Source organism: Mobula birostris, chromosome 7 (genome assembly GCF_030028105.1).
Source record: "Mobula birostris isolate sMobBir1 chromosome 7, sMobBir1.hap1, whole genome shotgun sequence".
Lineage (NCBI taxonomy): Eukaryota > Metazoa > Chordata > Chondrichthyes > Myliobatiformes > Myliobatidae > Mobula > Mobula birostris.
Window position 1 is genome coordinate 30,236,481 of NC_092376.1, and position 23,293 is coordinate 30,259,773.

At 38.8% G+C, this 23,293-nt stretch overlaps 1 protein-coding gene across 2 annotated transcripts in view; it reads right to left on the reverse strand.

Annotated features, from left to right (window-relative positions):
* Positions 1-23,293, reverse strand: part of LOC140200083 (anosmin-1) — a 202,892-nt gene that overhangs the window by 177,432 nt on the left and 2,167 nt on the right. For both annotated transcript variants that reach the window (XM_072262829.1, XM_072262827.1), the window contains exon 2: positions 7,400-7,447. In XM_072262829.1, the coding sequence (XP_072118930.1) occupies positions 7,400-7,447 (48 nt within the window). The remainder of the gene's footprint in view (positions 1-7,399; positions 7,448-23,293) is intronic.

The window sequence follows — 23,293 nt, forward strand, 5'->3', positions numbered from 1 at the left end:
TTTGCCCATTTGTTACTGAGAGCGGGCAGCTGTCATTCAGAATCCTCCCCTGGACTGGATTAACACTGACAGACTTTCATAGCCATAACTGATGGATTCGCTTGGCTGTGTTTTTGCTTCTTTGCATTCCAAACAAATTGGAGACCTTGGAGTTGACCAACAGTAGCCCTTTTACTAAATATACTTTAGTCCATTTCACACTACCAACAGTTTCTCAGCGTAACGATCCATCTGCCTAGTTAGAGCATAAAGTTTCTAAGATAAATGACTTGTCTGATGTATGACAAAGTTTGTTGGAACCAGGTTAACTTGCAGGTGATGCCAATGCTTGATAAAAGATAAAAGGGAATTGATGGTACTTCAATAATCTGCTCCTTACTAGCTGTCACTTGTATGCAAGACTGCAAGCATTTAGGAGGATTTCCAAAATTAGTACTCTAATGATGGCTATTAAATACCAAGCATAAACTGCAAGAACATTATATATAATCTCAAAAGATAACTCAGCCTCTTCAAACAAGTTTAAAACATAATGATCAATCAGATGCAATGAATATTAAAAAATCTTGTGGGTCTTTCTTTGAGTGCAGCTGCAACACTTAAAACCGGTAAGCTTTTTGATTAAACGTGATTAGGGAAAGGGTGGTGGTGATTACCAAAGGGTCAAAGTCATAGTTCATAGGCAGGGCAAGTGAAACTATATCCTGCATACAAGTTTAGGTTCATTTCGTCAAGCTGGAAAAGTACAGTATAAGTGAGGAGCAGCAAATTATTTAGTTAATAATATCCAAAATAATAAAAAAATAAATAAAATCTTCATATATCCTTAACTAATCTGCAGAGTGTGATTCCAATATAAAAATTGGACTAGGAAGTTGAGAAGATAATTATCATAGTCTGTGATAAATTAGTTCAGAGGATGATTATTAAAGCACACATTTCCAAAAAAAAAATACAAGAACACATCGTACATCTGGTTAATCATTCTGTTTTCAACTAATTAGAAGAGTCAGTGATGCTTCAAGATAATCTCAGGAGGTATTTAATACAGGATCCCTTCACGTGGAAACCTCAGCCTCAAGATGCAGTCTTTCAGCAACCTGAATTCAGTTTATAGAATTAAATAACGACTTCTTACATACAAGTCACAGTAAATAATAATCAACACCTTCCTGGCTGCAAATTCTTAAAGCAAATTTATTATTTCCGCATAATAAAACACAAGGGCATAATTGAGAATACTATAGAACATAACCGATTTGTAGCTATTAATAAACTGATGCAATGATTTAGCAGTTAGGCATAACAAGCATACATTCCCTGTGTTAAATTGCTTGTTGGGTGCTTTGTCAGTCCGTTATTAAAAGTGCCATCACAGTTGGAAAACACCTCCACAAATGTTGAGGCAAGTCCAATTTGAGAGATGTCCCATTTCTGAAGGCTGACATTTTAATTACTTCACTTTTCAGCTGTCTTTATACAACAAAGTGAAGTTTTCTCATCAGGAATTCCAGGAAAATCAACAAATCAAAGTGACTGGTGGCCAAAAGAAAACAGGTGACTTGAGGAAATATAAAGAACAGACTGTTCGACACATCTGCCTTTATAACATAGATTAATGTGACCAACAATCTTTTGAATCTATGTTGGTCGTCTTATTGAATCCAATCCCACATTTATCATAGCATCACACTTCACTCTGTATATAACCATATAATCTCACTCCCAGTGGAATTTCAGTGAATCAGAATTAAGTCTTCGTTCTTTCCGATACTTTATCAGAATTGCAGTTTATGTTCACAACAATCTATAAATGATAATTTCAAAATGGCTCACCAATCTCTGGCCCACTAAGGCAGTAGACATTATCTGTAGATTAGTCTGAATAATGATCCACTTCTGGGATTTTTTAAAAAAAGGTGTCTGAATTCAGCACTTCAGTTCTTCACTTGTGGATCGAAACTTTATGTCAAGTTGAACACATTGTGAGTAATAACACAGGACACATTTCTAATCAAAGACAACTCAAATATCTCATTATGCTCTGAACTACAACAGAACTCTTCCCCAACAAAAACCTGCTATATCAGATGTTACATTTTAAATCACTTCTACGACTACATCTATGACAAAGTATGAAATAAGCCTTGTCTATCACTATGGCAAGTAACAGGTTTTTTTTTGCACCATTCTCTGTAAACTCCAGAAACTGCTGTGCGTGAAACTCCTAGGAGATTAGTAATTCTGAGATACTCTCTCCACTCTGTCTGGCACCAACAAACAGTCAACGGTCACAGTCACTTAGATTACATTTCCTCCCCCATTCCGACATGGTTCCAGCAACAACTAAACCTCTTGACTATGTCTGGATGCTTTTATGCATTGAGTTCCTACCACATGACTGACTGATTAGGTATTTGCATTAATGAGCAGGTGTACCTAATAAAGTGGCCACTGAGTATGCACTGACTGGATTCAAAGGCAAATATGTGAGTCCTTAGGTAGAGATAGCATAACTATCTCAGCCTTTCTAGATAGTCCATTAGGCTTGAGGACGACTTGTTTCTGTTGTAGTTCTGAGGTAATTAACATGCACTCAACTTTTCAGATGCGCTCTCATTAAAATTCTCCACGATTTTTCAGTAACTGTATTCCCATTATATAAAGGGCATTATATAAGATTTTTTTTTCTAATTGCTTCCAATAATTCTCAGTTCCTTGCCTACGCTTTGTGCGTCTACCCTTCCAGATTACGTGGCTCACTGACACTGGCCGCGCTATGGTTGAGTAGCGGTCAGATCGACACTGTTTCAGCTCAGGGTGTTCTGGAGTTTGGAGTAAGGAGGCTGTATATTCTCTCTGTGACTGAACGGGCTTTCTCCACGAGCTCCAGTTTTCTCCCACAGTCCAATTAGTACCAATTAGCAAGTATTTGTAAATTGCCCTGTGATTATGTTTGTGTTAGAGGGTTGATGGCTGGTTATCATTGGACTAGAAGGGCCTGTTCCAGGTTGCAGCTCTACATTTTTTTCAGTTATTTGCTCGCCTCTTAAATAATGCTCTAATTTTCTGTTCTATCATTGTACTTTCCTCAATAATCATTATCTTCTTACTCATTTCTTGGCCAGTTTACACCTCGTGCTGACATTCAACATCTTCCTTCCTGCAAACCCCCAAGCAGGTTTGTATCATCTCATTCAACACCTGGGATTCCTGGAGTTCTATTACTCCGAACCTACAAAGAATCTGCATTCTTAAGAACAAGAAAACACAGGAAGTAAGAGCAGGAGTAAGTATGCAACATTTGGGTCAGCTCTGCCATTTTCAAGAAGGCAACATCCATCATGAAGGACATGCCCTCATCTCATTACTGTCATTGGGGAGGAGGCTAGGAGCCTGGAGACTTTTAAAAACAGCGTCTTCCCTTCCGCCATCAGATTTCTGAATGGTCCATGAACACATCAACACTGCCTATAGCACTGTTTATTTATTTGTGTAAAATATTTGTTGTTTTGTGGCAGTAGTGTAGTACAAGACATAAAAATTATGCCTTTTATGTTTTTTTGTATTGCACTGTACCGCTGCCACAAATCAACAAATTTCATGACACATATCAATGATAACAAAGCCGATTCTGATTCTAATAGGCCTCCTTTCAACTGATTTAAATTGGATCAATCAGCCTCCTGTGCTCTCAGTTTGTGGCTTCCCATTCTTCAGCTCAGATCTCCACAGCCACTGCCTCAAGGCCGGACCTTTGCCACTTTTTCCTCTGTTTTCAGACCCCTCACCAGCCTTAATTCATTCCAAGTTTTGGGAACATGTGGTGCCTGCTGTGAACTGCTCTGGCAGTGCTCAAAGAGCAGAACAGTGGCTGTGGAGGTATAGATGCAGCTGATGTGGGCAGTCAGTGTAGCTTCACGCTAAAGTACAGATTCTACAATAAAACAGCATTCACACAAAGGTTTTTTAAAAGTAAAACCTGTTAGGGGAAATTATTCAAACTATAAAATTCCAGATGTTTTGAATATATACCATAGAGCACTACAGCACAGAAATACACCCTTCGGCCCATCTACCCCGAACTGTTATCCTGCCTAGTCCCCTTCGACCCATCCCTGAACTGTAGCCCTACATAACCCTCCAATCTATATACTCGTCCACATTTCTCTTAAATGTTGCAATCAAACCCACATCTACCACTTCTGCTGGCAGCTTGTTCCACCTTCACACCACCTGTGTTCTCCTTAAATATTTCACTTTTCACCTTTAAACTATGACCTCTAGCTCAAAACTGCAAAGTGCCACAAAAAAAGAACTGTACAGATATATAAGAAATGAGTAAACCGTACGCTATTTCTCAATTAACAATGAACTTCCTAATGTGATCCCTATCACAAGTAATGAATGAGGGAGTAAAATTCTTTCAATTAAGAATCATGCCAGAAAACAAATTGCCAGAACCACAAACAGAATTGCCTTCATTCTCTCTCAACAGTTTCAGCACAATTTCAAACAAGTGAAGTTTAATTACATGCTGTTATACCTAAAGAGAGTGTTATACAAAAATGTTAAAATATTTAGACAGGATAACACCCATAGGAAAAGCATCTATTACTCCAATTTGTCTGTTTGTGTCAGAACACAGGCAACTGTTAAGCTCAGTTTCTGACTGGTAGCAAGTCATTTTTCTATTTAGCCTTAAGTGTTTTTGAACCTCATGCCCACAAATGTTATGGAATTATAGTATATGGTATATAGACACTGTTACAGCTTGGAGCATTGGAGTTCAGAGTTCAATTCTGATTTCCTCTGTAAGAAGTCTGTACATCCTCCCCATGGAATGCATGTTTTTTTTTCTGAATGCTGTGGTTTCACACCACAGTCCAATGGTGCTACAGTTACGAGGTTAATGGGTCATTGTAAATTGTCCCATGATTGGGCTACGGTTAAATCAGGGGGTTGCTCAGTGGCTCAGCTTGAAGGACCAGGAGGGCCTATTCTGCACTGTATCTCAATAAATAAATAATTATATGTATTTATGAATTATTCATTTTCAAAGAAACAAACGCTAGTGTGCTGTAACAGGTGTAGTAGCCCATCGAAGCAGAAGAGCTCCTTCAGCTGATGTAGTCGTGGACCCACCAATGCAAACGTCAATAGTCCCCATAAATACATACAAAATGCCAGAGGAACTCAACTAGTCAGACAGCATTGAGGGAAGGAAAAAATAGTCGATGTTTCGGGCTGAGACCCCTCATCAGTACGGGAAAAGAAGAGGGCAGAAGTCAGAATAAGAAGAAGGGTAGGAGGGGAAGGAGTACAAGCTGGCAGGAGATAGGTGCAAACAGCTGGAGAGCAGCAGCAATCAGAGAGGTCGGAGCTATGAGCGAGGATCTCACTGAACTCCCGTTGAAGAGAAGATTTAAACTCCTTTAGGATAGGCACACCTCTAAGAGACTTCTCAGTGGTGCGGCAAATCATAAATACCAGTGATTCTGCAGGTGCCCAACTCAAAGCCTTGCTATGAATGAACACTGCGCACTTCTGGGGATGAAAATGAGCCGCGTGAGACTATGAACAACATGGAGGAATAATCCAGTGAAGGCCTGACTCCTTGGATGCGGGGTAGGCTTGATAATCATACAAGTGGACAAAATGGGTGCGGAGCATTACTGGGAGTCGGGGGAAAGATTAGGATAAAAACAAAGCTTTCAGACCTCTCAGGAATAACAGGGTCAGGAACTCAGGGGGCTGAGAGGGAAAGCAGTGGATTGGTTCGGGAGGGGATGGGGGCAGTTGGTATAAGTGGAATGGGGGCCAAGGTGGAATATTGGACTCACCACAGGTAAATTTTGTAATTTCCCAGCAGTGCTCAAGAATTGCACTGGAATCTTGATATCTGCCTAACACCAAAAGTATGGCAAACATCGAAATACCAGGTGCAAAACGCCCAGAATTACTGTCACACTGCCATGTTCAGTCACGTAATAATATTCTGTAATCTAAGTTCTAGGCAGAGGCCTATTAAGGAAATAATCTGAATATACAGGGTAGAAAGCGGAATGAAATGATAAATTCTTTACACTTGCGTACCGGAACTCCTCAAATCGAAGAGGTGAATTTTTCAATCAGCGCTTTGCAATGGCTGTCACTGATGTGCTGTGCTACACAAGAGATATGAACACAAAGCTGACAGCTCGTCTTCACTTGTTCTTCATCGCTTTGAGTTAAATAATCTTCTCGGGCTGGAGAAGGGCAATCCTGCCCTTTGTACGAGTGTGAAAGGAACAATCCAGGCCTGCAGTTGCTAGTGTTATTCTGACCTTGGGCACTGCCGGTACATTGTCCCCTCTCACCAGGGATCTTGAACACAACCTGACCGGGAAGATATGGGCTTTGTTGCTGTGTGATCTATTGGGGTCAAAGAGTCAGCTAGGATCAGGACAAAAGGTGATGAACACTTTACTGAGGAAGTGCCAGACACAGAATAGCTGATGTAGGTCTCTGCTGCTGTGCAAATCAATTCCAATCATTTGATTAAAAAACACCCTTCTTTTCCACCAATACCTTATACATCCTGAAAATAGCAAAAAGTAACCTCCTAACATGTCAAGGACCAACTTTATTCACCAAATGCATTTACATCTATCAGGAATTTGCTGTGGTGTGTTGGTATGGCATGCAATGGAAAACAACATTCAATTATTATATAAAAAAATAAAGAATTATATAAAAAAGTAAAGTTAGCAGTGATTAATGTAAAATAATACCAAAAGGTTATGGTTATGGGACTGCAGAAGCAGACTATGTGGTTAGTTGTCCAGATTGACCACAATTAGTACCCTCAGTTGGTGTAAAGCTGGAGACACAAAGGATTGCAGATTTTGAAACCTGCAGCAAAAACTGCTGGAGGAACTCAGCAGATCAAGCAGCGATACATCTGTAGAGGGAGATGGGTAGTCATCGTTTCTGGTCGAGACCCTCAATCTTGACACAAATTCTGCCTGACCCGTTTGAGTCCTTCCAGAGATCTGAGGAGCTGGTTCGCAAACCACGCTGGTTCTCAGTCACGGGTGTAAAGCACTGACTCTGCTGAGAAGTACTGGGTGAGTGCAACAGTAGACTTGACTGTATTTTTCTGCGAAAATCAAATAGTTTGCCAGCAATCATTACATTGTCTCACACATTTAAATGGTTGTTCAGGATTTGGCTGTTAATGATGGTTGATGGAAAACCAGCATCAACAAGAGAGAAGCAGAAGAAATGGTTAAGGTTCAGTTGTAGATTGGCCTACTTTGAGTGCTATGCTCTATTTAGTATTTACCTAGGTGAAGATTAATGTGGAAAATACTTACATCATACACTCTTTTATAATTCTTGTTTCTCACATACTCACCTTTGAGCATTGCTTGTGATTTTGACACCAGTTCAAAGATCCATTGTTCTGCAAAATAAAATGAAGAAACTGTTAAATCCTGCATTACTTTGCATCTCAAATCAAAGACGATTATTATTGTGTAATTATTTTAATGTATGCAAAAGAAGAAAATTGCTTCCAAGATTGGCAGTCTCTTACAGAGAGGACAGACAATAGTTTCAGTATGGTTCTTGTAATGATTTCTGTAACAGTTCTGCAGGCTAGTGGCAGGTCGGAGGTACTAGCTAAATGTTCTGCAGACATTGACATTGCAGGGTAAATTTTCCTCTCTCGTGTTGTTGTTGCCTCAAGGGCATATCAAAACATTGAACAAGCAGAACCCATAATTTTGTCACTTGTAAATTGAGACCTATGACCTTCCATTGGCCTTATTACGTGATCCTGGTGAGTGAGGCTCCATATCAGGAGCACAGAGGTGAGAAATTACCCTTAATTTTGATATCATTCAACAATGACATTATGTCCCGTGCAATTTTTCAACAAGTGGTCTGCAGCTCTCGCTGAATCACAGGGATCGGCAAAAAGCAAAGTCGCTGGTCTGAAGCCGGTGTGTGCTCAGCCGGAGCAGCAGCAACGGCAGAGGAGGGGGAGAGTGACATAATTAACCTCGGCAAGCCTCCCTCCACTCAGAAGGAAGATGCGAAACCAACCAACACAGAAAGAACAACTGTGTGAAACAGGGGAAGGAAAAATAGTGTTTATCTAAAAACAGTGCAACAACATTCAGAGAGAAAAGTCACCAGGCCTGACAACTGCTCAGTGGTTCAGGAGATTAAGTGCATAAACACAGATATCAGATTAAAACACTTTCAGTTTTGGCTGGATGACTCCATCGTGTCAAATAGTCAAGAATGTGTCCTATCTAAACCGATGAATAAGCCTGCAGAGGCTCTAAGCATCTGCAGATACCGCAGGAATGACAGTTGATAATGATAGCTCAAACTTAGAAGTTTTTGAAAACTAACAGTGGGTACATTACATTTTATTTTCTTATTTGCTATATGGTGACGTGAAAAAGCACTGTGAATATGCAAAAATTTCATGATGCAATTTTTTACATCCAATTACAGTACTGTGCTTCGAATGTACAACAGAGCTAAAATACCAGACATTTGTTTTAATGTGTCAAAACAGAGGGACAGTAACATCCTACAATTGGATACGAAACTGATGGTCAACATGTCAATAGATTTGATACAACACGACCCTTTCCATTTTCTAAAAACCATATCATAGATTATTTTAATAATAGTCAAATCACAAAAGTTATAAAACTGGCCAATAGTTTCTTATGAAATACTTTGTGCGATTTTAGCCACGTATTTTCTTTCCTTCTGCATATTTCTCTCCGTCTATTCCTTTCATACACTTCTATACATGTTTTGCTTTACATTGCAAAAAGTCAGCTCTCTCAGGAAGCGTTACTTAACTCCAATCACTCCTTTGGGATGTGTAATTATCCAGAGAAAGTTATGGAACACAATAACAAAACTTAACTAAGCCAAATTACAGATTTGCATTAATTGCTCACATTGCCTTGTGTGGAACATAGGTTTGTGTATTTTGATACTTATCACATTAAATCAAGAAAGCGCTGTCATGAAAAGCTAAAAAGAAACATTAAAAAAAGAGGAAGTGCAAATGATTCATGAAGTTATAACTAAGAAATCTTATCATTAGGTCCCATCCCAGGGAGTAAAGAAACCCTTTGAGCAAGGTAAGTCAGGAGAATGGGGTTGAGAATTCAAGATTCATGATTGTTATTGTTATTGTTCTTTCCAGTACACAAGCGTAAAGGAGAATAAAATCATTGTTACTGATATAATAGAGCTGGTGGGGGTTAGGTGGGGTGGGTTAATGGGTGAAAATGTTGATCAGCCTCGCTGCCTGGGGAGAGTATTGGGTTTTTGGGTCTGGTGCTCCTGGTGTGGATGCTACGTAGCCTCTTCCCTGATGGGAGTGGGACAAACAGTCTATGAGCAGGATGGATGGGATCCTTTATGATGTTGCTGGCCCTTCTCTGGCACCTTTCTGTACATACGTATGTCCTTGATGGTGGGTAGGCTGGTTCCGGTGATATATTGGGCAGTTTTGACTACTTGTTGTAGAGCCTTCTTGTCCACTCCAGTGCAGTTTCCATTCCATGCAGTGATGCAGCATGCTAGGATGCTCTCTACTGCACATCTGTAGAAGGACATGAGGACTGATGTGCATAGTCCAGCTCTCTTCAGCCTCCTCAAAAAGTAGAGGCATTGGTGAGCTTTCTTGATTGTGTAGGGCGTGTTCTGGAACCATGAGAGGTTGTATTTGATGTGTACTCTTAGGAGTTCGAAACTGCTCAGTTTTCACTACTGTGTTGCTGATATAAAGAGGGGTGTGAGTGGAGAAGGGGATAATAAATCAGCCATGGCCGATTGGCAGAGCAGACTTGATGGGTCAAATGGCCCAGTTCTGCTCCTATGTCTTATAATTTTATGGTCTTCTCCAACAACTTCAAACTTTTATTGCTGCAGCTGGGACAAACAGAATGTCTGTAGATGAAAGTCATTGGGATCCCTGCCAGAATTAATAATGTCAAAGATGTTACATCTGCATATACACCAGTTGTACCTAAGAAAGTTTTCGCAAGTTAGATTATTTTGCTTTGATCAGACTGTCATGTTATGCCAAGAGCAACAAGGTAATGCACAGTTAAAGCTGCTGTCTCATAGCACTAGAGTCCTAAGTTCACTTTTGACCTCCAGTATTATCTGTGCAGAGTACGTGTTCTTCAAATAACTGCTTGAGTTTCCCACAGGTGCTCTGGCTTTTTCCCTCGTCCCAAAAATGCGTGGATTGGTGGACTAATTAGCTCCAGTGTGTATATGAGAGTTGGGATCAGGGGAAGTTGATCAACAGGGAATACAGGTAGAATAAAATGGGGTAGAGAGTATGATTAATGTAAAATTTGATGTTTGATGATCAGTATGGACTCAATAGGCCACAGGGTTTATTTTCATGGTATATCTGACTATGATGCCGTCAGCCCAAGACATACTGGTTGGGAGATTAGTTGGCTACTGTAAGTTATCCCTAAAAGTCGTAGGATAGCAGGAGAATTGGTGTGGAGCTGATGGGTATGTGAAAGAGTCTATGTGATAGAGATATAAATGGAGAAACAGGATTGATGGGGTGGTCAGAGAGCTGGTATAGATTCGATGAGCTGAACAGCCTCCTAACATGTTATTATAATAAACACGATAATCATTCCAAACAAGGGCGAAGGTTACTCTTATTCAGTTCCGTGTTTTTATTTTCACCGAACTAGCAACTAACATTTGACAAAAGTTATTAAAAAGCCATAAGTAGTGGCTCCCATGCGGGTGACAGCTGGCAGTGCAAAGTGTCTGACTGCCAAAATACGATGCATAGATCGAGCATTTACTGACTATTTCAAGCACTGTTCTTGATGGGTGGAATGATAACAAAATGGGCTGCCTGCTTGAGTTAACTAGTAGAGCATCTGATTTCAAATATACTGATAAGCCAGTGCAGTGTTGGGGATATAATGCATATTTAAAAATTCTTCAATTTTTGTTGAGACCAGCTTTTTGTTTTACATTTCAGACGAACACCACAGACTTCTCAATAGTATTAAAAGGAGAGCTAGCTTTTCATCCATATCCTCAGACAACATTACTCCTTCAATGAATAAGACAATCATTACTATTAATTAATTGAAAGGCCACTTGCAGTTTCAGTGATAGCAGAACGTGCTGCTAACTACAAAACAGCAATTTGTATTTTACAGCTTTTTTATGTGGAAAAATGCCCTAACAGGCTTCACGGTGCGCTAATAAGTAAATGTTGACACTGAGCCCAAGAAGGGCAAGTGTTCAAAATTTCTAGCAAATGGGTAGGTTTTAGGGAGCATCTTACAACAAGACAGAAGTGGGAAACTTTAGGGATAATTGTTTCCAAAATTAAAGCACAGAAGACAAACAGTCTCATAGCAACAGATGTTGCCATTACAATTTGAAGTATTTTGACATTTTTTGCCATGAAATAAAAGAAATGCTACTATTTTTATTATATTTTATTTTGGTAAACTTGCTTCTATAAATGCCCTTTTATTGGCAATTTGGTAGATAACAACATAGAAGTCATTAGTTAATAGGACTTTTGTGTTTAAAGCATACTTGAATGCCTTCCAGTAAAAATCCTACAACCAGTTAACTCTGGGAGCAATGTGTAACTTCCATTTCCAGTTCTGACCATGAACAGATGTCGATTTAAATATCTACCATGCTATAATCTGTGGCTAATTACCTTGATACTGACAATCTCACAAACAAAATGTGATTTCCTTAAACTTGGACTGGAAAAATATAATTAATATTTCCTGTCTATTTTGGCAAATAGGTAGGTTTTAAGAAGCATCTTAAAGCAAGATGGAGGTGGGATATTTAGGGAGGGTGTTTCCATAAGTAGAGCACAAAAGGCAAACAGTCTCACAGCAGCAGATATGTTAACAAATATTAAGTCAAAAATCATAGGAGCTGCTCTCTTGCTGAGCGCTATTGATTACAATGAAATCAGCACTAGCAAATTCTAATTATAAATGATTTCAGCTTTTCTGCTCTCTCTGTCTTAAAGGTAAATTACTTCTGTCACATACATCATTATGTTGCCATTCTAAATTGATTTCTATATGACATACAAATAAAACATTTCTCCATCAAATGTATGGCACAATGACTGTAGTAGATATTAAGTACAGAAGTAATAGTCTTACTTAATTTTTCAAATTATTGCTCTTCTCACCTTAAGATGCTGTAAACTCTTCTGGAGATCTGACATGTCACACAGGAGGTTCGGCAGTGATGCTGCCTTTGGAGAGTATCATAGCCAAGCACAAACTTGTCCTCACTCATGCTCACATGCACATTCACACACACTCTTAAGGAGAGGTCACTGGTGGGGAATCAGAAGAGTGTGAACATAGCTAATTGTTCCCTTGTCTAGCCTAGGGGCTTTGAAATCAATGTGACATCTCGCTACATTCACATAATTCAGCAGAGCAGTGCAAAAACATTTTCATTCTCTCAGACTCACCACGTTAGATAATTAGAGCAGCTATGTTTCATAAATTGAAAATGTGAAAAGTAATATTTCAGTTGACTAAGTCTGTCAAATGCTTATGAAAATTGTTAATCCAAATAAGGCTCGAACTTTTCATTAACGGCCAATAAAAATGAATTGTGTTTGTACAAAATGATTTTAAAATTAGGTTTACATTACAAATCAAAAATTATAGAATGTTCTTTAAGAGCTGGGAAAGACCTTACTTTCTTTAGGACTCAGCAATTTTTAAAAATGACTCTAATGAAACCATCCCAAACCAAATGTAATATTTCTAAAGGATTCGTCAATTATAAGATTCTAGATGCTTAGGGGAAGGAAGTTAACACCATAAAATTAGCGGCAGCATAATTTTAAACAATTGATCAAATTTACAGAGAGAATTTTAAACATACATCAAATACACATAGAGCTCTCAATTAGAACATCCTCCAGCAAGCAAGTTACTTCTTTATCTGATCATGTGTATTTGGTAAACACTGTAGAGTGGACAGAGAACAAAAGACATTGGAGTAGATGTCCTCAAACAAGCTAATATTTGTTACATTGAAAAGAAAAGGGTACTTCAAATTGAAATGGGGTCTCCATTAACACCCTCATAACAGTAGGAAGCACTAGAGATAGCATTAAGTATTTTGTGTCTCAGCTCCTGTTCAACCTTAGTCATGTCAATGACTTAGATTTCCATTCTTTTAGGGAAGCAAATTTATATATATATATGTGGCTGCTTTGAAAATTCAAAAGATCTTGAATTAATTTGTAGATTAATCTTGCGGTGTCTACTACACCAAAACCAAGTCCCCTTTCCTGCACTTTAAACTGTTTAAAGAATGCCAGCCTCCTTGATGACAGGAGAAAAACAAATCAAGATGCAGAATCAGAATTTGGATCAAAATCAGGTTTATTATCACTAACATAGATTGTGAAATATGTTGCTTTGCAATAGCAGTATTGTGTAAGACATTAAAAAACATACTACAAGTTACAAAAATAAATACATATTGCAAAAGAGGAATTACTAGGTTCAGAAAATGGATGGTAGAGGGGACAATGCTGTTCCTCTCAAGGCTTCTGGCACCTCTTTCCAATTAAACGTGATATCTTTGCTATGGAGTAAATAAGAGTCAGAATCGGAATTAGATTTAATATCACAGATATTTGTTGTTTTGCTGCAGCAGTATAGTGCAAGACATAAAGAACTGTATATAATAATAAGATATATAAAAAATTAAATGAATTAAGTAATGCAAAAAGAGAGCAAAAACAGTAAGATGGTGTTCATGGGTTGGTTCATTATCCATTCAGAAATCTGATGGTAGAGGGGAAGAAGCTGTTCCCAAAATGTTGAGTATGTGTCTTCAGGCTGCTGTACCTCAGAAATGATATAATTTATATACTTATACAAATACTTAATGGATGTTGATATATGGTAAACTTGCAATTGATTTTTTTTATTTCTAATTATCAGTGGATCACTAAGATAACAACAGCATTGTAAACAAATTTGTGTATTTTTTCCAAAAATACTTGGAAGCCTGTTGCCACAATTGATATTTCTGTAGTGAGTAGACTGTGAAAACTACATTAGCAATACAATGAGGATGACAGATGATTCTTTGAGTGTCTGCAGAATCCAATTTAAAAAAATGAAAGGGCTTTTGGAAAACTTGTACTTTTCACCTCCTGAGACCTGAGTTCAAATTCAACCCAGAAAACAAGACAAGCATCTTTCCTTTTGGCTGAATCCTAAGGGTAGCAAATGAAATTAGCTTTAAAACTCTCATTACGTTCCCTATGAATACTGTTTTAAAAGACAAACAGCAAGCTATCAGTAATTAGATCATCCTGCTTCCTGAAGTCATAGGACAGATGGTGGCAAGGATGAAAATGCTTTACCATGTCCATAGATTTTCCTTGATACTTCAGAAAAAACTCATCAATGAACACTGTGAAGAAAGTTTTGTTTTGTTTTGTCCTGATAAGTGTAAAGAAACAATTTAAAGTCTGTGCATTAAGTTCGTCACATCTTAACTAACGAAGTCGGCCGATGATGAATACATTTTCTTTGCTTAAACGAGCCTTAATGTCAGGGTAGCACTTATTATATTTTATTCAAATAATTATTGAAACTAAAGTAACATTGCCACAATTATAATATCAATTCTTTTTTCATGGTTATTGAGGTTCCATTTTGAAAAAGCATTTGCTTTTATCCAGCTACCTCATGACTTGCCAACAGGAAAATGACAAGAACGCAGTTTGTGAAGGTTGCAGAGCATAAATGTCACCCCTGCACACACCAGGTTTCCCGTCAGGATCTCGTTTATTGCTGGAAGGCTCCATGTATTTGTGCAGCTGACTACGAACCAGCCGGTTGGCTTCCTGCTGCTTTCAAAGGGATGGAATGAGGCACTATGGACACCCAGGTTTCCCACAGGGGCAGAATTGCAACAGAAGGCATCGCCTTCCCTTCTCTCCTGAAGATAAGCAACATAACACATACTTGAGGTGACTAGGGATAATAACAACAAGCTGCTATTTTAGAGAGAAAAAGTGTTGCATACTTAGCTAAAAACAGAAATCCAATCTGCTGTGCCAAATTCCCCTTTACACATGTACAGATGCTCATCCAACCAGATCACTAATGTAACACAACTACATACAACAGTGAAAACACACAGTATTTGCTTCTAGGCGTCACCAATTAAAGAATCACACCTTAAAATTAAAACAAGAAGTAAAATGCAGTCATCAGTGTTTAGATGTGAAACCTAATTGAAGCCCACTCTAAGCAGCAGAAGGGACCTCACAAGCGACACACCAGTCCATCACTAAGGTTCCATCTGCCCTTTGTGTGGGAGAGTTTATAGTTCTCATACACGATGCTGGGGAATTTCAGAGGTTCAGGCAGCATCGATTCAGAATAACAGATGGTCGGCATTCTGCACTGAGGTCTTTCTGATGAAGGATCTGATCCGAAATGTCAATTGTCCATTGTCCATAAAATGCTGCCTGACCTGCTGAGCTCCTCCAGCACCTTGAGTATCACTCCAGATTCCACTGTCTACAGTCTCTGGTGTGCCTCAGCAGGCCGGGCAGCATCCGTGGAAACGAACAATCAATGTCTCAGCCCGAAACATTGACTGTTCATTTCCACGGATGCTGCTCAGCCTGCTGAGTTCCTCCAGCGTGTTGTGCGTGTTGCTTTGACCCCAGCATCTGCAGAGTATTTTGTGTTCTGTTGTATCTGTTTTGTATACCCCACGTTGGTCTCTTCAGTCAGCTCAAAATCTACAGAACCAATATGCAAGCAAGTCTTCCATGATCTTGAAGGTCCACTAACGAAGAAGGAGGAAGTGGCACAGTAGGTGGAGCTGCTGAGGAGATCAATCCCGGCCCTGGGCACTCTGTGTTTGTGGGGTTCATATGTTCTGTGGTAAGGTGAGTGTCTCCTGGGTGCACCAGCTTCCTCCCACATCCCAGAAACATGCTGATGGGTTGGTCCACTCCTCTGACTTTCTTCAAGTTTAGAAGGTGGCAGGAAAGTTAAGAGAGAGTTTATGGGCATGTGATGGAAACTTGGTTGCAGGGAGATAAGAGGTGGAACTAGAACTATACTTAGTGTGTCAGCATAGCCCTGATGAGCTGAACCTTCCCTGTCTGTGTCATAAAGAAAAACATGAGAACAATTAAAAGAAGGGAAGAAGGAATACCTTTTGAAAAAAGTCATATAGGCATAGAGGAATACAGATCTAAAATGGGCAAGTAAGATGGAGCAGCAGAGATGGATTGGGCTGAAGGGTCCGTTTCCGTGAACTACATCTCTGACTCTGATCGTCTGATTCTATGACAGAGTTCCATTCTCCTAGATGTCACCAAAGCTGAAAAGACCGGAGGGATATACAATTTATTTGGTGCTAAATTTGGACTTCATGTGATAATAGATTATCAAAATAAAAAGGCCTGCTGCATTAATTTCTTGAGAGAGAACAGGCCAGTGTCAAATAATGTGAAAAGGCTTTGGTTTCAACATAATGAGACTGCCACAAAAAAGAAAGAATGTGCCGGATCATGCAAACAAAGAATGGAAACAGAAAACTGTGAAGCAATTTAGTGGACCTAACCAGCAATCTTTGATTATCTTGTTTATGCATCACATTTCGTGAGCTGTCAGTTCCATTTTCCTTGTGTTAGCAATTCATTTCCCTAGATTAATTAATTGACATGAATACCCTTGGCACTCCAATATTAAAGAAAGAGCTACATAAATGACCATAATTTAATTAGTGGTAATCTCATTTAAGTAGCCATTTATCAATCATGAGACAAGTCTTTTTTATATCACTGTGTTTATATGCATTCATTCACAAATTAGCTCCCACAATATCATATAAAATCATTTCTCAGATATGATTCGGTAGTGTTTCTTTCGCTGTGGTGAGACATTTGTTCTAAAATGTGAAGGGCCTTGGAGAAGATTACATTAAGCCACAAGATCTACTACTTAATGTGAAGCAGCGTGAATACAACAGCTTGTATGGCACCTTCCAGCCCCGAGCGCTGCTGACGCAGTTTTCTGGTTCAACTTCTCTACCACTTTTAAACAAAAAGGGCTTCATAGCAGAGTTCTGAATTATTCATAAATCAGGGATGCGCTGAACATTTTATGAAGGAACTGTGAATCATTATTCAAGGTCTCTAAAAGGGCCCTGGTAATTAGGGAGCGCTACACCACAAATATTTTCACACAAGTCGGAAGAGACATTGCCACAAATACCACTTTACCATTAATGACTTCCTACTGAAAAGATACACAGCAACCTAAGGACCGCAGTCTCTAATTGCTGCTTTTACCCAGCTTTGATTAGCACATTAAAAGACTAGTTCCATGTCCAAGTTTGTAACGTAAGGTACAGATAAGGAGCAGGGCAAAATCTCCCAAAGGAACACACTGAAGTTGCATCACTCAAAGATACAATGATGGCAGGAATTTCAAAAATACAGCAGAAAGAGAAAGCAAATTTAAAAAAAGAAAAAAAATAGGAAGACAGAAGTAGAAAATTTAAAAAAAGAGGAAAACTTTAAAGGGAATAATTGTGTGTGTGTGAGAGTGTGAGTGTGAATGTGTGTGTGTGTGAGAGTGTGAGTGTGTGCATATGTATGCTTGTGTGTATACAAATGATGAATATAGAAAGTATGGAGAATATTTATTTACTGATCTAATAATGTGATTAGAAGGGAGAATTCTCTGCATAAGTAATGAAGCAAGTCACTTGATCATCATTGAAATCAGTCTACATTTTCCAATAAAATAATTAATTTACATGCCTGCTACATGCAATCATAACCAGAATTCCACACAAAGACCAATAATTCAAATTGAGCACATATATTTTAGAGGTAATGGGAAAAAAAGATGTATGAGTCCTATTGAAAATCACACATTAAGAGAATTAGGGATGATTTGAAATATCTTCAGTTAATTGTTTCCAATTCAAGTTTTATCTATCCTATCTTGTAAATTAACAACTATACCTTCAAGGATCAGTTTGAAGATCTAAAGGTGAACAGATTCGATGACCATTGAAGGGGTTTGGTAATCTTAAGAAATTCTAATTAAAAACGCCTCCTACAACATAAAGACATATTACAACCTATCATACAGAAGGGCAATAGGTCATCACATGTGTGAAATTGGCTTTTATTTGATGAATGGTGAAGACCCCATAATTCACTCAAAGATAAATTCTATTGTTCAGATCATTTATCAAAATAAATCAATACCGCACTCGTAGAAGAGTTGCAGTCCAAATCATTACACAACCATTGCTTTCTTGAAAGTTAAATTAAAAATATAACTAAATGATTATATTTTTTCAATTCCAGTTACACTATCAACGAAAATTATGAGAAAACATTTCACTATAAATCAACACAAGTAGCTCAGTTCATATCTTTTAATAGATAGGAGTTAGCCCCCTACTTACATAATACCTTTAGTACTGACACAGCACTATGTTCTAATTCAAATGATAATAAGTTGGTTCACTGCAATATGTATTCAATTATGATGCAGCTGTTCAATTTTCAGAGGAAGAAATAGCAATATTATTTTTTGTTATTTGTTACCCACATTATAGATTTCAACCTCTTAAGATGGTTTCAAAATTGAATAATATTGGTCTTATTGAGGCATACAGCACAAAAGCAGGATCTTCGGCCCATCGAGACTGTACTGACCATCAAGCACCCATTTACATTAATACATTTGATTTTTCCCACATCCCTATCGTCCATCTAAATTCTACTACTCATCTATGCACTAAGGGCAATTTACAGTGGCCATCCAACTTACCAATCTATGCATCTTTGAGATATAGAAGGAAACGAGCAGATGCAGGAAGCCATGAGGTCCCAAGAGGACATAGAAACTCCTCACAAACAGCTCTGGAGGTCAGGGTCAAATGCCAGTCAGTAGAGCTTTGAGGCAGCAGCTCTACCTCCAATAGAACTATGCCACCGTGGTATTATACTTTGGTATGATAAAATGATCAAATAGTTGATAGATCCTAGGTCTTTTTATATTAGAAACCCAATTACAGTATCACAGTATATAGATTGGAAAGATCCTAGACTTGACCTGAGAGGTATGAACTGGTTTTATCTGGGATGTGGATAAATGTTTTGCACCTCGCCTCAATCCAGGTAGGCACAAAATAACTCTCCTCATACATGGACCCCAAAGTACTTTGCAGGAATTTACCCACTTTAGTTACTTTTGAAGAAACTCTTCAGACATATTATATCAAGTGGGAAACATTGAGATAATGACCAGAGGACATTGAATAACATTGTTTGAGAGACTAATGGCCAGATCATCACCCAATGCTGTCCAGGAAAAAGAAAACAGAATCATAAAATAGTACAGGGAAAGAAAGATGTCCAAAGACACTGAACCATCTCTCTCAGAGAAGTCCAGTTAGCCCTATTCCCTTTTTCTACATATCCCTGTTATTTTGATTCTCCTTCAAATATTAATCTAAAAACTCCTAATACTCTGTATCCAAAACCCTGTGAGGCAATGAAGTCCAAATCCTAATAATTCATTCCATAAAGATGTCTGTCCTTATGTCCCCTCTGTATTTTGCCAATCTTCCACCCTTTGGCTATCATACCTTCAGCCAATAGAAGTTTTCCTTGTTTGCTCTTGTGAAACCACTTTCAATCCTTTTGTTCATTTTATCTGATTCACAAATAAAGATTTTCCAATGTATCAGTGAGCCCTCAGCACTAGAATCATTCCAGCAAATCCCTTTGTTCCCGATCAAAAACCTTCATTTCTAAATGGTGATGCCCATTTGGGGTTTTATTTCAGTTTAACTTTACTTTCTGGATATATCTCCATTTATAAAGACAACAATATAATGTACTTTATTAACTTGTTTTAATAACATGCTTTCTACCTTCAAAGATTATTTCAGAAGCTTCCCCAATTTTTTCTATCAATTTAAAATTATACCATTTAGTTCACTTGCTCACTATTTCTACTTTATAATCTTCTTTCTGAGTTTCATCTGGCATTCTATCAGCCTGCCTGTGTCTATTACAACCATTCTAACTACTTAATAGGTTTAACTTTTATGTCATCTGAAAATTCTGCACTATTTGTTCATGAACAGTGTATGTGAAAAGCAACAATTGTCCTGGTACTAAAACCTGTGTAACTCCACTTTGTCCCAGTACAAAAACCTGGAGAACTCCACTTTGTCCTGATACCAATACCTGGATAACTGCACTTTGGACCTTCTGTCCGAAAGCATGGGAATATACTGATTTTCTACCTCTTACCTAATTTTGTATTTAGATTTCTGGCCCTTGTATTCACTTTGCTCTATAGGTTAATGTGGGGTGCTTTAAAAGAATACTTTTTATAAGATAATATAGGTGGGGGAAACAAAGTATGCATTGAAGTGGCATCTTGCATCCTAAGGAGATTTACAACTAATAAAATGCTTTTTGAAATCTAGCTCCTGTGTAAAGAAAGAAAATTAACTTTTTTTGCATCAGGACCCCACAACCAGTAATGTAGAATGAGTAATCTGTTTTAAAGATGTTAACTGAATGATAAGTAAAGGAGAGGACTCCAGGGAAAAGTCTTCTGCTATTTTGTAAAGCTAAGTCCTAGAGTCATTTACACTCACCCAAAAAGAGAAAGGGATAGAAGGGGGCAGCTGCTCTGACAGTGCTGAATTCTCTGGTCACCTAAATAGATATCAGCCGAATTCTCCAGGTAAATAGATTAGAATCATACAGCACAGAAACAGGCCCTTTGGTCCATCTAGTCCATGCTGAATTCTTACTCTGCCTATCAACTGCAGACGACCACGGACCACCCTCCACACCTTCCCATCCTTTTCTTAGTTTGTAGACTAACAAAAGGGTGAGAAAAATGCAAGAAAATGGATTTTAATAAAAAGTAAAACACATTGACTGAGAAGTGATGTCAGTTTGATTATTACAGTAGGGTGCATTTGAGTACAAATGCACATACTTTTGAATATATTTTATAGGAGCAGAATTTATTACTTACATATAACTTTAATTGCAACTAGTATATACTTTATCTTGATACTATGAATATAACATTTTTCCACTTGACCTGTATTATAACAGTGATGTTCCTACCATACCTGAGTTTTGCTTTCTAAAAGCAAAATGATCACTCTTCCACTTTTTTTGGTAATAAGCCAGTGTACAGTGTGTCATTCCTTCTGGTGATCTTCAAGAGTAACCACTAGCCTAGGAAGAATCCTGAATCCAATGGTTGGTCTGTCTTTAAAAAAAACACACTGTTGAATTTTACAATCATAATCTAGCTCCCTCTTCAGGAAACAGCACAAAAAAATCAAATACACTTTGTCCGCTGTTGGACTGAACAGCTCCAATAGGGTAAGTTCCCTCTGAGGACTAGAAGAGATTCTTCTGGTGGATTCACTGCAAAAGAACTTCCTGTGTGTTGTGTTCAGTACATTCATTTGTATTTTTAATCAGTCAATTGAAATTCCTTTGCATGATAATGACATTTACTGTACGGAGGGATTTTGTGCAAGAATATCAGTCCTGATGAAGGGTCTCAGCCTGAAACATCGACTGTTTACTCTTTTCCATAGATGCTGCCTGGCCAGCTGAGTTCCTCCAGCATTTTGTGTGTTTTCATTATGTACAGGAGTAGGCCACTCAGCCCATCCAGCTCTGTCATTCCCTAAGATTAGGGCTGATATGATTGTGACTTCAACTCTGTGTTCCCATCTACCCCAGTAACCCTTCATCCCCTTGCTTATCAAGTATCTATCCAGTTCTGCCTTTCAAAATGTTCAACGATTCTGTTCCCATTGCCCGTTGTGGAAAAAAAAAGAGCTTAAACACTGATGACTTTCCGAGGGCAAAAATATAACTATATATTTATATTCCAAATATATCTATGTTTTCAGAGAACACTAATTCTAGACTTTGCCACAAGAGGAAACATCTTCTCCACAGCTACCCAGTCAAAAGCCCTCTCCAAAGTTAAAAACAGATTACTCCCAAAGTGGGGCAGCCTTTGTGGTTATCCTCACTAAAAGGGCAAATTGTGCAATTATTATCATGGCCTTGTCTGGTATTGGCTGGATTTTTACATGCAGCGGAATTTTCATTGGATTGGGCATATTCCAATGCATCTCTCAAAAACGTCCCTCATTCACATGCCCGAGTCTCCATAGATGAATATTTGGAACTTCCTTCCTCAATCTTCACCAATGCCTTCCTCTTTATTACACGCGTATAGTCCAGCCTGCGCTCCCGCTTGATAATCTTCCAAACCCACACAGTGGAAGAATACTTCTTTCAAGGTAAAATTAACACATAAGACTGCGTCAGAAACCAGTGGCATACACCATCATGTTGGTTAGATGAACAACTTCGTCCACAGGTGAAATGACATACCCGTGACGTTCCCTCGTTGTTTTAGTGTCCATCCAAAATTGCATAGGCTTTCGCATGGTTTAAAATGAAGAAAGAGAAAAAAATGGAAGATAAGGTATGGGTCGAGGAATCGCGAAATGGAAGGGCGAAGAGCTTGGTGGTGCGAATAGGAGGGGGAGGAGAAACAGGCGCTCGGTCTCGTCGTGCGGGCAAACATGAATCAGCTGAGCATGCAGTCCACTGAACGTGCTCGCTTGGTTAGAGAGTCAGTGCTTGATGGGTTGGGGATGGCAGCGGACTGAAGACCGCGTTTGTGCCAACTCTTCAATAGCCACAGTAACCGTCCAGGGTCACGGAGCCTCAGGGTGTTTAATCTGAAAACTTCCCACCTAGGGTACTCTGAAACCAGGACAGCTTTGCGAGTTGCTGCATCCTGGCTCAACTTTGTCCATGTCAGTGCGGGTCAGTCTTGAGTTTAAACGTTCTTGGTCGGAACACGTTAGCACTCCAGGCTATCACCCCCCACCCCCAACTGTACTCTGTCAAGACAGAATGAGTAAAGTCCCAACAAATCCTCTGCCCTCTGCCTCCTCATTTGATTTTAGCTCTAATTTATCGCCACTTCTAACCTCACTCGGTACCTAGGACATGAATGCTGATTTTTGACACCAGCAACCAAACACATCAGTTCCTGAAGCATCATCTCCATTTCTACTCCCACAGACACTGCCTGGCCTGCTGAGTACTTCCAACATTTTCTGTCTTGAT